General features: G+C 41.3%; 1 protein-coding gene across 1 annotated transcript in view; it reads left to right on the top strand.

Moving 5' to 3' along the window:
- The window catches only part of EVC2 (EvC ciliary complex subunit 2), a 144,545-nt gene that overhangs the window by 35,984 nt on the left and 93,688 nt on the right, over nt 1-14,873 (top strand). The window contains exons 8-9 of the mRNA XM_024741863.1: nt 8,476-8,610; nt 11,507-11,646. Of these exons, the coding sequence (XP_024597631.1) occupies nt 8,476-8,610; nt 11,507-11,646 (275 nt within the window). The remainder of the gene's footprint in view (nt 1-8,475; nt 8,611-11,506; nt 11,647-14,873) is intronic.

The raw sequence follows: 14,873 nt of genomic DNA, 5'->3' as shown, positions 1-14,873 counted from the left end.
CTCCCTAAGGCTGTAAAATTAGAAGTGTTTGCCTTCTGTCAGTAGCGAACTTTGAAAACAAATCGCTGATCTATAGCCTTTTGTTCTCTTTAGACACAGATGTTTTGTCTCCTCTCCATCAGTATTTTAATGTAACCTGTTTGCAACTGCTTTTCATAGTTGCCCAGTTTATTGATTTTCTTCTTATCTGATAGGTTCACAAATCAGAGCTTAGAAGGCTATTTCCAGTGCAAATGGAGAACTTGCGTTTCAATTTGGTGCTAATGAAAATGTAAGATTTAGAATCAGGATGTTTGAGTCTGAAAACAGAATTGGTTTCCTGACCACCTCTGCTAACAGCCTCTATGGACAGAGGCTGATTCATCATAGGTGAGTCATATGTGGCAACACACTTTGATTCAGGTTCCAGTAATTGTCTGGACCGAAGCTCCTGTTCCCAACCTAACTTGGCTTTGACTGTTTGGAAGGTCAGGTTGGCCTTGTTGGTCTGTCAGAAAAATTTAACCTTAACTACAGTGTGTATTGTGACCACAGTAATGAGGAATGGGTTGGGTGTCTTCCAGCTCCTACATAATGCATTAAATGTTCCCATAACCTGCAGCCACTTTTTTACTGAAGTATAGTTGATTTACAACGTTGCGTAAGGTTCAGGTGTACAGAAAAGTGATTCAGTTATACATATATATATTCTTATTCATATTCTTTTCCCTTGTAAGTTATTAAAAACATTGAGTATAGTTCCCTGTGCTATACAGTAGGATCTTGTTGGTTATTTTACATATAGTAGTGTATATATGTTAATCCCAAACTCTTAATTTATGCCTCCCCGCAACCTTTCCCCTTTGGTAACCATGAGTTTGTTTCCTATGTCTGTGGGTTTATTTCTATTTTGTATATAAGTTCATTTATATCATTTTTTTAGATTCCACATATAAGTGATATCTTATGATATTTGTCTTTCTGTCTGGTTTAATTCACTTAGTATGATCATCTCTAGGTCCATCCATGTTGCTGCAAATGGCATTATTTCATTCTTTTTTATGGCTGAGTAATATCCCATTGTGTATATGTACCACATCTTCTTCATGCATTCATCTGTCGATGGATATTTAGGTTGCTTCCATGTCTTGACTATTATAAATAGTGCTGCAATGAACATTGGGGCCTGCAACCATTTTGAATTAAACTTGTCACAGGTTGGCTTCTCTGGAAGCAGATGCCGAGACAGAATTGGGGTATAACATGGTAACCAGTGTGCAGAAAAGTTGACATAGCTGGCCTGAGACTGCTATCCTTGGAAAGCCCTACTTACAAGGTTAGCCCTTGGCTGGCATCTGGGAACTTGGATTTCAGGACGATTCTCACCAGTTACTGAACTATGGGTGGCTCACCCACCTAAACTGTTTTTATAAAGAATATATTTTATGTTGAACACCTCATTTCCATCTGGAGTCTGGGATTTTGGTACATGCCAGGCAGAGGGTGCCTAAGTGACTAGTCCTGAATAACAACCTTGGGTACTGAGTCTCAAATGAGCTTCACTGGTGGACAGCGTTTATGCTCATTGCTGCAGGAATTAAGCGTGCCCTTTGTAGCTCCGCTGGGAGAGGACCTTAGAAGCTTGCTCCTGGTTTCCCTGGACTTTGCCCTACATGCCTTTTCCTTTTGCTGAGTTTTCTTTGTATCCTTTCACTGTAATCATAGCTGTAGAATGATTATATGCTGAGTCCTTTGTGATTTTATATGAGTCTTAGTGAATCATCTAACCTGGGGGTGGTCGTGGGGTTCCCCCAACACAATCAGATCACCTGTGAAGGGGAGGAGGAGGAAGCAGGTTTGGGCAGAGAAAGAAGTCAAGTGTGATCCAGGCTGACAAAGCTTCACCTTGCAGAGAGCTGTGGGGCAAGTGTTGTCACCTGTCTGAGCGTCCCTCATCAGGCTAAATGGCTGGCCATTATGCCTCTGCCTTGTTCTGTTACCAGATGTCGGCATGACCTAGGTGAGGTGGCTCTCTGCAGCTGATCTAGACCATGAAGTGGGAGGTCTACTGACCACACTGCCCGTAGCTGGACACCTAGTCCTTCCCTGAAGGGAGATCTGGGTGGTGCATCTCCTTGTCTACCAAACTTACCTTTAGAACTCATTATTATCATTTTTTTGTCTCCTGATTATACAAGTAATACATGCCCATTATAGAAAACACAGAAACATAAAGAGAAAATTCATCAAGTAATTATGCTCAACAAAATTCTGGAATATTTTCTTCATAGGTTCCATATGTATATGGGTGCATATATATTATTTTAATGTAATTGGAATTTTTATGTATATACAGCTTTGTGTCTTCTTTTAAAATATTATACTAGCATATAGACATTTTTTATATTACTAAAACTTCAGCACGCAAAAGTCAGTTGCTTTTATATACATACACAATGAACAATCCAAAAAGGAAATTAAGAAAACAATTTAATTTACAGTAGCATCAAAAAGAATAAAATACTTAGGAATAAGCTTAACCAAGAGGTAAAAGACTTGTACACTGAAATTTACAAAACACTGCCGAGAGAAAATTAAAGACCAGTAAGTGGAAAATCATCCCTTGTCCATAGACTGGAAGACTTCATATTGCTATGATCTACAGATTCAGTGCAATCTCTGTCAAAATTCCAATGACATTTTTTTTTGTAGAAATAGAAAGAAAACCCATCCTAACATTCATATGAAATCTCAAAGGAACCCAAATAGCCAAGACAATCTTGAAAAAGAACAAAGTTAGAAGTCTCACGCTTCCTGATTTCAAAACTTATTACAGAGCTGCAATAATCAAGCAGTGTGGTAATGTCATGAAGACAGACATAAAGACCAATGAAAAGAATAGAGAGCCCAGGAAAAAAAAATCCCTCACATCTATAATAAAATGATTTTCAAGAAGAGTGCCAAGACTATTCAGTGGGGAAAGGATAGTCATTTCAGTAAATGATGTTGGGGAAACTGGATATCCAAAATAAAGTTGGGGTCCAAAATAAAGTTGGACCCCTACATTATACCATGTACAAAAATTAACTCATACAGCATCAAAGACTTAAATGTAAGATCTAAAACTATAAAGCTCTTAGAAGCAAACATGTGGGAAAGCTTCATAACACTGCATTTGGCACTGATTTCTTGGATATGACCCAAGAGCACACGTAACAAAAGAAAAAAAAACAGATAAATTGGACTACAACAAAATTAATAACTTCTGTGCACCAAAGGACACAATCTACAGAGTGAAGGGCAGCTCACAGAATGGGGGAAAATATTTGCAAATCATTTATATGATAAAAGGTTAATATCTATACCACATAAAGAAATCCTATGTCTTAGTCTGGGCTGCTATAACAAAGTGTCATAGACTGAATGGCTTATACAACCCACATTTATTTCTCACAGTTCTTTAGGCTGGGAAGTCCAAGGTCAAAGTAGATACGCCAGTAGATATGTTATCTGTTGAGAACCCATTTCCTGGTTTGTAGATGGCCATCTTCTCATTGAATCCGCCTTTGGCAGAGAGCAGAAAGAGCTCTGGTCCATTTGTCTCTTTATAAGGACACCATTTCCCTTCCAAAGGCCCCATCTCCTAATACCATCACAAGGGCGGTTAGAATTTCAACATATGAATTTTGGGAATACACACAAACATTCAGTCCCTAATGTCCTACAACTCAATAACAATAATAACCAAACAACCAGATTAAAAAATTGGCAAGAGACTTGAATAGACATGTCTCCAAAGAAGATATACAAATGGCCAGTGAACACATGAAAATATGCTCACCATCACTAGTCATTAGGGGAATGCAAATCACCTCACGCCTGTTAATGTGGCTTTTATTAAAAAAAAAAAAAAAAAAACCAGAAAATAACAAGTGTTGACAAGAATGTGGAATAATTGGAACCCTTGTGCACTGTTGATGGGAATAAAAATGTGCAGCCTTTATGGAAGACAGTATGGTCATTCCTTAAAAATTAAAAAATAGAATTATCATATGACCCAGCAATTCCACACCTGGGTATATCCCCAAAAGAATTGAAAGCAGGGTCTTGAAAAGATTGGTATACTCATGTTTGTAGCAACATTATTCACAAGAGCTGAAATTTGGAAACAACCCAAGTGTCTATCAATAGGTGAGTGGATAAGCAGATGTCGTGTATTCATACAATGGAATATTAGCCTTAAAAAGAAAGGAAATTCTGACATATGCTACAACATAGATGAAGCTTGAGGGTGTTATGCTAAGTGGAATAAGCCACTCATAAAAAGACAAATACTGTATGATTCTACTAATATGAAGCCCCTAGAGTGATCATATTCATAGAGACAGAAAGTAGAATGGTGGTCACCAGGGGCTGGGGAAGGAGGGAGTGGGGAGTTGTTTAATGGATAGTGTTTCAGTTTTGCTAAATGGAAAAGTTCTGGAGATGGTTGTACAGTATGGTTGCACTTAACACAACTCTACACTTAAAAATGATTAAAATGGTAAATGTTATGTAACGTGTATTTTACTCCATTAAAAAAAATCATTCAAAATCTCCTTTTAAATGGTTAACCATTCAGAACTTAAAGCTCCTAGAAAGCAAGAACCTTCTAGGAGGTCATCAGGCACACTTATGCTAAAAGATAGTGGAGTGGCTCCTTCAGTATTCTGAGGGAAAAAGATTTTGGACCTTGAGTGATAGTCTCAGCCAAGGTAACAATCAAACAAACACAAAGTAACAATATTTTAACACGTGAGAAATAAAAATATTTTCTAAACCAATTTACTTGAGAACACATAAATATGGAAAATACTCTATCAAACTGGAAAAATAAATGCAAGAAAGAGGGAGGAATGGAATCCAAAAAACAAGAAAACAGTAAAGAGAGCTCTAACGACAGCAGTGCACCAAGCCCAGAAAGTAGCCAGTCCTGAGTAGATCAGAATGTCAGAGACCTCTGGGAGTGATGATTTTAAGAAAAAAAAAAAAAAAAAAAGATGATTCCCTGCAACAGCTAATATCATTAAAGAAATGGGTGTATACCAGGAAGAAAAAAGAAAAGCAGTGAGAAACCCCAGGAAAAACAAAAAGTTACACAGGCAAGTATTGGTCCAAGTTGAAGCAAACTAAAACTATGGCATGATTTTGAAAATTGATAGTGTAAGAAAGGGCACTGCATTAAAAATATGTGACTTTTAGGGGCTTATATTTAGTTATACAAAATTACATTCAATTCCTTTATTATGCAGTGAATACATATGTCTAGTCGTAATAATGATATTGCCTTTAAATTTTTTTTTATTTTTAGTTTTCAGAATTAACTTATAAACCCCCACAAAGACTCAATTGTGGTTGCAGAATATACCTACATACATGTATGTATAAAATAAATTCTGGAGGGCAGAAGTGGTGAAAGGAGAGGTGGAAGCAAACATGGGGCACTAGTTTCACCAAGTTTCTTCTTTCTTTCTTAGTAAGAACACAAGAAATATTCTCTAAATTTAATGCCATAAAAACTGTTCCATTTTTTTAAAGTTAGACAAAGGTAGCTAACTGAATATAACCATTGAAATTGGGAGAAAGTGTAGGGAGGGTTATTTGTAGGCAACAATCCTTCAAAATTCGGGGGTAAAAATTCGTGAGCTAAAATCCACATCTGTCGTAGCAGTAATTCATAAGTAATGTGTAATGTTGACATATCAAGAAATAAAGATGTATGCATAATTTTTAGAGTATTTAAGTTAACTCACCGCTCTGGTTCACTAAACCATAGAAACTGAAACCAGTATCTATTTAAGATAGTTGCCTCTGGGAAGTGGGGTTAGAAGAGGATGCAGAAGGACACACAGGATATTTGCTTCTCTTTTTAAACCCTTGGCTTCTGTTAAACACCTTTTTTTCCCTAGCAGGCATGCATTATTCTGCTTCTCAAAACTTGTAAAATGACTGCATGATTGGCCGTTATGGATAGAATAACTCATAGAAGCTTAAAATATTTAACCCTTCTTTGTGTTGTGGAGCATTTAGGATACGTCCCATTTGTGTTATTTTATATGATGTTCTTAAAAGCAGCCTTATATATAAATAAATCTTCATGCATATTTCTGGATCAAACCAACCTGTGTATAAGCTTTTATGTCTATTTTTGAATTATCTCCTGAGGAGTGAATCCTGGATATGAAATCACTAGGTTAAAGGGGTGAACATTTTAAAGCCCCTTGTTATGGACACGGACATTTTTGAGTATAGACATTTTGGTGAGAGCACTCCAAAGGATGGAAGTATCATAAAAATCTTAGTCTCTTTTAGTCCAGGCCTGTTTTCGAGGTCACGTTCTGAAGAAATTACTGGGTAACGGTCACCACGTAGCATCTCCCTTTCTGTACCAGTGGAGTGGCCTTGGGTCACCCAACCCACAAAGGAAGGCAGGGCCAGAATCACTTACATTTAGTCAGTGAGTGCCACAGGTTAGGCCCTCTTCTAGTGACTTCATTGGACTGTGTTCATGTCTCATGTTTAATCCTCAGTATAACCTTTGGAAGGCTCTTGTCTCTGTCTTACAAGGGAAGAGCAAAGGCAAGGAGAGATGAAGTGATTTTCCCCAATGCCACACGGCCAGTGAGTAGCAGAGATGGGTCCCACACCCAGTGGTCTGAGTCTAGAGCCCAAACTTCACTCTCTGTGCTGTTACAGGCCCTTATCTGTGAGAAGCAAGTAGGCTGGGTCAGCCCCGGTCAGTGTCCACAGGAAGAGTGTAATCACACAAGGGGAGAACACATCAGCATCTTCTTAGCTTCTAGCATATTGCCTGGTACACAGTGGACACCCAGTACCTATTTGTCGACTAAACAGATAAGCCAAACTTTACACCAAACTCCTCTGCATTATTATTTTGTTTAATCTTCATGCTGTGAGGTATTTTTATCCCCATGTTACAGATGAGAGAACTGAGGTTTCCAGAGGTCAAGTCACTTGCCCAAAGTATAGAGCTGTTTCGATAGAGGAGGCATTGTAATTTAGGCCTGTAGGATTTTTTTTTTTTTTTTTGGCTGTGTTGGGTCTTCATTGCTGCACGCGGGCTCTCTCTAGTTGCAGCGAGCGGAGGCTACTCTTCGTTGCGGTGTGCGGGCTTGTCGTTGTGGTGGCTTCTCTCTTGTTGCAGAGCACGGGCTCTAGGCTGCTGGCTAGAGTAGTTGTGGCTCGTGGGATCTAGAGCGCAGGCTCAGTAGTTGAGGTGCACGGGCTCAGTTGCTCCGTGGCATGTGGGATCTTCCCGGACCGGGGTTCGAACCCATGTCGCCTGCATTGGCAGGCAGATTCCTATCCACTGCGCCACCAGGGATGCCCCAGGCCTGTAGGATTTGAAACCAGAGCTGTTTTTATTTTGCTCAGAGTGTCTTTGGGAGAATTCAAGAAGTTAATTCTTGAGAAGCCCTTAGCCTAGGGGTTCTCAAAGGGTGGGAGCTTCCCCTGGGAGCTTGCTAGAAATGCCTCTTCTCGGTTCCTGCCCCAGGTCTAGTGACTCAGAATCCCCGAGGGAGGGGCCCAGCAATTTGTTTGCACAGACCCTGCAGGTGATTCTGATGTGAGCTCCCACGTAGGAGCACAGCCTTAGCCCCAAGCCTGCCCCATGCTGAGTGCTTAGGAAGATGGCAGCTGCTGCTGTCTTTGGCATCACGTTCTAGATCCCAAAGAAATGGTGGAGGGAGGGGAGGAATGGGCGGTGTCTAGAACTTACTGCTTCTCACAGTTGTTATTTGGTGCCAGCCCCTTCTGGCCCATCAGTGGACTCACACTGGTCCCAGGATGTCGCTGACTGGAGCCCGGAGGAAGCCTTCGAGGAGGGAGAAGTACACTGGGCACATTAAGTGAAGCTCACGTGAACTCTCGAGCTCCCCCTGGCGGGTCATTTACTGGACTGCCTGGCAGCAGGCCTGCCTCCCGCTGTGTGATGCCTCCCCAGCCACGTGCATCCTCCGGGGTGATCCTGAAGTCCAGAGTGGGCTGCACCCCTAATGGGACGTGTTCCCAGGGCGGGGGGAGCGGACAGCTCTGAGGGAAGTTGAGGGCACCCTGGATTCTTCCTCTGCCCTCTGCAAAATTCTGCCCCACTCGAAACATTTCACAGATCCTTAGTGCTGCCTTAGGTTTGTTACATATTTGATTTGAGAATTTAACATTCCTGAGCACCTGTGATGTGCCAGGCTTGGGGTGGTTGGTCCTACTGTGTGCAAGCCTCCATGCTCAGCTCCTTGAAGTGCTTGCCCCGTTTAACTTGGGCCCGGAGAGGTCCAGCAATGGTCTCAAGGCAACCAGCTAATAGGTGGCAGAGCTCGGTCTAAACCCAGGTCGGTTTCACTAACTCTGTGCTTGTTCGGCTTTAACGCAGTCGTAACTTGACTTGAAAAATGTAAAGTGTGGCCACAAACAAATCTCTCTCTCTTATCCCCATAGGTTCTACCAAACCACGGCCTCCACACAGCAGGGTTCTTCGTGGCCTTCATCCTCTCCCTGGTGCTGACCTGGGCTGTGCTTTTCTTCCTGGTTCGATATCAGTGTTTGAAGGGAAGCGTGCTTACCAGACATCAGGTGGGAGTCCATGTGCGTCCTCTCCCTGGAGGGTAGTTGGTTGGTGGTAGATGTGAGGTTGAAGTTCATCCTTCAGTTCGGTCAGTCTCAACTCTGTATCGATGTCGGGACCCCCAGGGAACCGTGAGGCATGCCCATACCCAGGCCCTCCTGCACAGACTCTGACTGCTTTGTCCCGGGAGCCATGCCCAATCATTAGTAGTTTTTAAAAGCTCCCTGGATGATTCTAACAAACGACCAGGGCTGGGAACCCCTGCAGTCTGAATGAATAACTGAGCGCCCACCTGTATGGCCAGCTGTGCATTCATGCCACACCCTGACTCAGGTCCTGGTCTACACTTCCCTCTGAAAAGTCTTTGAAGACTTACTTTGTTTGACCTCAGGGTGAAGCCCGGATGCCTTAGCATGGCTTATAAAGAAAGTCCCCTGTGGTCCAGCTTCACACCTCAACTTCCGGCTCTACCCAATGACTGCTGAGCTCTTCACACTCACCTGGATGCTTTTATAATCCTCTCTCCGCTCTTCAATGAGCAGAACTCTGACGCGTCCTTTAAGACTCATCTCGGGCCTTGCCTCTCCTTGGAAGTCATCCCTGGCCACTTCCTGGCTAAGCTGGGGACTCTCTCTCTGGGTTCCTGCACTAGCTTTTGGACCCCACCCAGCATTTATCCTTACCTGTGAACTCCTCAATCTCTGTTTTCCTGTCTTGGCCTGGGTTCCCACAGAAGCACATCCTGAGACTAGGACCCAAATGCAAACAGTTTATATGGGAAGTGATCCCAGGAAGTAATGGTAGGAGGTGGGGAAGTGAGGCGGGAAGGGAAGGCAGTCAGTCAAGCTTCCACTGTGGGCACCTGGGGCTTTATCCCACCCAGGATAAAGTCTGAGGGGAGAAGGAGCCAGGGTATTTAGCCATCAAATCCCATTGGTCATTGGTTGACGACAAGGGGATGAGGGGGCCAGGACAAAGGGTAACGTTATTTCCCTGGCATAGGCTCTGAAAGCCAGCAGGAGCCTTCAGGGGAGGAAGCAGCATAGGTGTTGGCCGGTGGATCTTGGGCTAAAAGGCACTGAAACGGCAAGGGCGAGGGGACATGGATGAAGCATGGATGCTGGCTGCTGTAATCCCCATTGCCTGGTACAGAGCCTGGCGCTTAGAAGGCACTCAGTAAACGTGTGAAGGAATGAATGAGCCCCCAGCCAGAGGATGGGCAGACAGAGGAAGGAAAGCAGGGCACAGTCCTAGGGTGAGAAGGAACTGCTGGGACTGAGCACCCTGGTAGGTTGTTTGTTCCTTCGGGGCCATGGAGGCTGCAGCTGCTGTGACTCTGTCACCCAGAGGTCCAGCAACTTGAAAGGAACATGGATCATCTTTCTCCCTCGCCGTACAGTGAGGAAACTGAGGCCCGTGAAGGTCAACAGCCTGTTCACGTGGCCGAGTGAGGCTGGACCTGGCTTCCGAGGACCACCCTGCCGCCCTCTCTGGAGGCTGGCAGTCCTGTGCCATTGTTCATTTTGTTTCTGCTTCCTGGAGAAGAGAGTTGTTATTTCAAAGTGAGGTCAGCCCACAGTCTCCTTGGCAGGCAGAAGTGAGGAAAAGAAAAATGGCCCATCTAATAAGACATTCTACTTACTCTCCCAAAGCTGTTATCAATCACAGAACAGAACTCACCCTGCTACTTCGATGAAGGAGCAGGATTCATTTCTTGGAGATTAAAGGCTGATTGTTACAACCGCGGGAGGAAAGCACAGTGTGAATTTGACTTAAGGTCTGAAGCCTCTTATAGAATTTTTTTTTTTCCCGGCATCACAGAACGAACTCTCTTCACATTAAAAATTTTTTTTCCATCGTGGTAGTGACCAAGGAGACAACATGCTGTAAACAGAAGGCAGCCTTTAGAGTTAGATAGACTTTGGGTCAAAAACCAAGCAGGCTCTTTATGAGCTGTGTGAACTCAGATAATGTCATTTCATCTCTCTGAGCTGCAGTTCCATATACGTAAAGTGGGGGCATCAACACTGACTTTGTGTGACGGTTTCATGGTATGACACATACAAGGCGCAGGGACAGGAATTCTTAAATGTTAGTTATAATTATCATGCATTTCTGCAGAAATAATGATGATAGTGAGCAAAACAGATATATCATCTACCCAATCGGAGGGTGAGCTTAATTATCTCTGATGTCACTTCCATGTGACAACTCTACAGTCTGATTAGAAACCAGCCAGATCCATGATGTTGAAGTCCATCTGCCAACTGTAATTTTCCTCTGCGTGGTGATGATGGTGATGGGGATGATGATGATGGGGATGGTGATGTGATGATGTTGGTGATAATGGTGATGATGATGGTGATGGTGGTGATGTCGGTGATAATGGTGATGATGATGGGGATGGTGATGATGGGGATGGTGATGTGATGATGTTGGTGATAATGGTGATGATGATGGGCATGGTGATGATGGTGATGGTGATGTGATGATGTTGGTGATAATGGTGATGATGATGATGGGGATGGTGATGATGGTGATGATGATGATGGGGATGGTGGTGATGTTGGTGATAATGGTGATGATGGTGATGGTGGTGGTGGTGATGATGATGGTGAAATATTTTTATTACATCTTTATAGTTATAAAGGTCTTTCCATCCATTGCTCTGCTTTATCCACACAACAAGCCTGTGCAGGGCTACCAGAATTATCATCCCACTTCTTTGATGAGAAAATGAGGCTCAAGGAAGTGCAATGTCTTGCCTGAGTCTTACCAGCTCACAAGTGGGTGGGGCCAGCTAGGTTCTCTGACTGCAGATCCCCACCTACCCTCATGACTTTTCCAGCTTGTGACGTTCACAAGAAGGCCTACTCAATTGTGGTTTCTGAAATTCTCCTGAAGGTTCAGCATCACGAGAGCAAGCTGGAGCGCTCCCAGTTCACCTCAGCTGATGGTATGAATGAAGATCTCGCGCTAAATGACCAAATGATAGACATTCTGTCTTCAGAGGACCCCGGGAGCATGCTTCAAGCCTTAGAAGAGTAAGAATTCTAAGTCACATTATACTTCCATGGATATGATGAATGTTTTACCTATAGCAGCATGAGAGCAAACACTGAGTGTATTTCATTCATTAATTCATCCTATTAATCATTAATTTGTCATTCAGTAGTCATAATCGAACAACTGCCATGCCCTGAACACTATGCTTGGTATTTGAGAAAAGACATAAGACATAGGTTGAGCTGTGAGGCAGTCTGACCTACTGGGAAGACAAACACAGAAACAGAAGTGACCATAAAAGTTTGGTGAGTACCGTGCTAAGGTCGGGGCTAGCTGAGCCCAGGAGAAAAAGTAATTACCTCTGAGTGGGTCATGGAGATGCTTCCCTGAGGAAGAGAGATATTTTAACTAATTCTTGAAGCACGGGCAGAAGTTTTTCAAGTAGATGAAGGGAGGAGAGGCTTTTCAGGCAGGGGAAAGACAGGACAGATGCCAAGATAGGAAGTGACCAAGATATGTACATTTGGTGAAGTGTAAGGAGCTCAGTATGATTGACGTGTGGATTGGAGTATTGAGTAGTGTATTGAAGGAGAGGAAGTAACACCTTGGGAGAGCGTCCAGACCAGGTGATGTGATTGTTGGCTAAACTGAATTCAGTTCTTTTTATTTTTTATTTTATTTAAAATTTTTGTCTATTTATCTATCTATAATTTACTTTTAAGGACAGGACCTGAGTATCTTTATTTTACTTTATTACTTATTGAGGATGTTGGTTTATAACATTATATATTTCACGTGTACAACATTAAATATTTCTACTTCTGTATACCCTGCAGTATGTTCACCACCGAAAATGTAGTCTCCATCCATCACCACACAGTTGATCCCCTTTACCCATTTTGCCCTCCCCCACCATTCCTCTGTGGTAACCACTATTCTTATCTCTGTGTATACATGTTTGATTTTGTTCGTGTTTTTGTTTGTTTATTTTCTATATTCCACATATGACTGAAATCATATGATATTTTCTTTCTCCACCTGACTTATTTCACTTACATAATACCCTCAAGGTCCATCTATGTTGTTGCAAATGGCAAGATTTCATCTTTTTATGGCTGAGTAATATTCCATACACATATCACATCTTTATCCATTCATCTGTTAATGGGCACTTGGGTTGCTTCCATATTTTGGCAATTGTAGTGATGCAGTGAGCATAGGAGTGAATGTATTTTTTTCAAATTAATGTTTTCATATTCTTTGGATAAATACCCAGAAGTGGGATAGCTGGATTATATAGTGGTTCTGTTCTTATTTTTTTTGAGGAATCTCGACACTGTTTTCCATAATGGCTGCACCAATTTACATTCCCACCAACACTTGTTATTTCTTGCCTTTTTGATAATAGTCATTCCAACATGTGTGAGGTGATGTCGCATTGTGGTTTTAATTTGCATTTCCCTAATAATTCGTGCTATTGTTTTCATGTGCCTGTTGGCCATCTGTATGTCTTCTTTGAAAAAATGTCTATTCAGCTCCACCCAGTTTTCAATTGGGTTGTTTTGTTGTTGAGTTGTATCTGTTCTTTATATATTTTGGGTATTACTACTTATCAGATATATTGTTTACAAATATCTTCCATCCGGTAGGTTGTTTTTCGGTTTTGCTGATAGTTTCGTTTCCTTTGCTGTGCAGAATCTTTTTAGTTTGATGTAGTTCCATTTGTTTATTTTTGCTTTAGATTCCTTTGCCTGAGGAGACATATCTGGAAAGATATTGTTAAGACCCATGACCAAGAGCATACCACCTATGTTTTCTTCTAGGAGTTTTATGGTTTCAGGTTATACATTTAAGTCTTCAATCCATTTTGAATTGACTTTGGTGTATGATATGAGATAGTGATCTAGTTCCATTTTTTTTTTTTGCATGTGGTTGTCCAGCTTTCCCAACACCATTTATTGAAGAGACTGTCCTTTATCCATTGTATGTTCTTTGCTCCTTTGTTGTAAATTAATTGTCCATATATGCATGGGTTTATTTCAGGGCTCTCAATTCTGTTCCATTGATCTATATATCTGTTTTTGTGCCAGTACCACACCATTTTGATTACTATGGCTTTGTAATATAGTTTGAAATCAGGGCGTGTGATACCTCCAGCTTTGTTCTTTTTTCTCAGGATTGCTTTGGCTATTCAGGGTCTTTTGTGGTTCCACATAAATTTTAGAATTTTTGTTCTATTTCTGTGAAAAATGTCCTTGAGATTTTGATAGAGATTGCATTGAATCTGTAGATTACTTTAGGTAATATGGATGCTTTAACAATGTCATTCTTCCAATCCACTAGCATGGAATATCTTTCCATTTATTTGTGCCTCCTTCAATTTCTTTCAACAGTGTTTTATAAGTTTCAGTGTACATATTTTCACTTCTTTGGTTAAATTTATTCTTAGTTATTTTATATTTTTTGCTGTGATTGTAAATGGGACTTTTTTTCTTAATTTCTCTTTCTGGTAGCTCATTGTTAGCATATAGAAATGCAACAGATTTTTGTATGTTGATTTTGTACCCTGCAATTTTATGTGTTTGTTTATTATTTCTTTTATTTTTTTTGGTGGAGTCTTTAGGGTTTTCTATGTATAAAATTAGGTCATCTGCAAATAGTGACAGCTTTACTTCTTTCTTTCCAATTTGGATAACTTTAGTTTTTTTCTTCCCTAATTATTCTGGCTAGGACTTCCAATACTGTGTGAAATAATTTCTCCCTTTAGGTCTGTTAATAATTGTTTTATATATTTTGGTGCTCCTATGTTAGGTGCATATACATTAATAACTGTTATGTCTTCTTAGTGAATTTTCCCCTTTATAATTATATACTGTTCATTTTTGTCTCTTGTTACCTTTTGGGCTTGAAGTCTATTTTGTCTGATATGAGTATGGCTACACCCCCTTTTTTGGCTGTCATTTGCTTGAAGTATCATCTTCCATCCCTTCACTTTGAACATGTGTTTGTCTTTAGAGCTGAGATGGGTCTCCTGGAGGTAGCATGTAGTTGGGTCTTGTCTTTTAATCCATCCAACCACTCCATGTCTTTTGATGGGTGAATTCAGTCCATTTACATTTAAGGTTATTATTGATAGATGAGGACTTAGTACTGCCATTTTATCTTTTGTTTCTGGTTGCTCTGTCTCTCCACCGTTTTCTTTCCCCCTGTGTTTCTGTCTGCCATCTTGATTTGGTGGCTTTCTCTGATGTTTTTCTCAGTTTCC

The sequence above is a fragment of the Neophocaena asiaeorientalis genome, unplaced genomic scaffold (genome assembly GCF_003031525.2).
Source record: "Neophocaena asiaeorientalis asiaeorientalis breed wild unplaced genomic scaffold, Neophocaena_asiaeorientalis_V1.1 scaffold218, whole genome shotgun sequence".
Classification (NCBI taxonomy): Eukaryota; Metazoa; Chordata; class Mammalia; order Artiodactyla; family Phocoenidae; genus Neophocaena; species Neophocaena asiaeorientalis.
The sequence above is the reverse complement of the archived record's forward strand: the minus strand, read 5'-3'. Positions and strand labels throughout refer to the sequence as shown.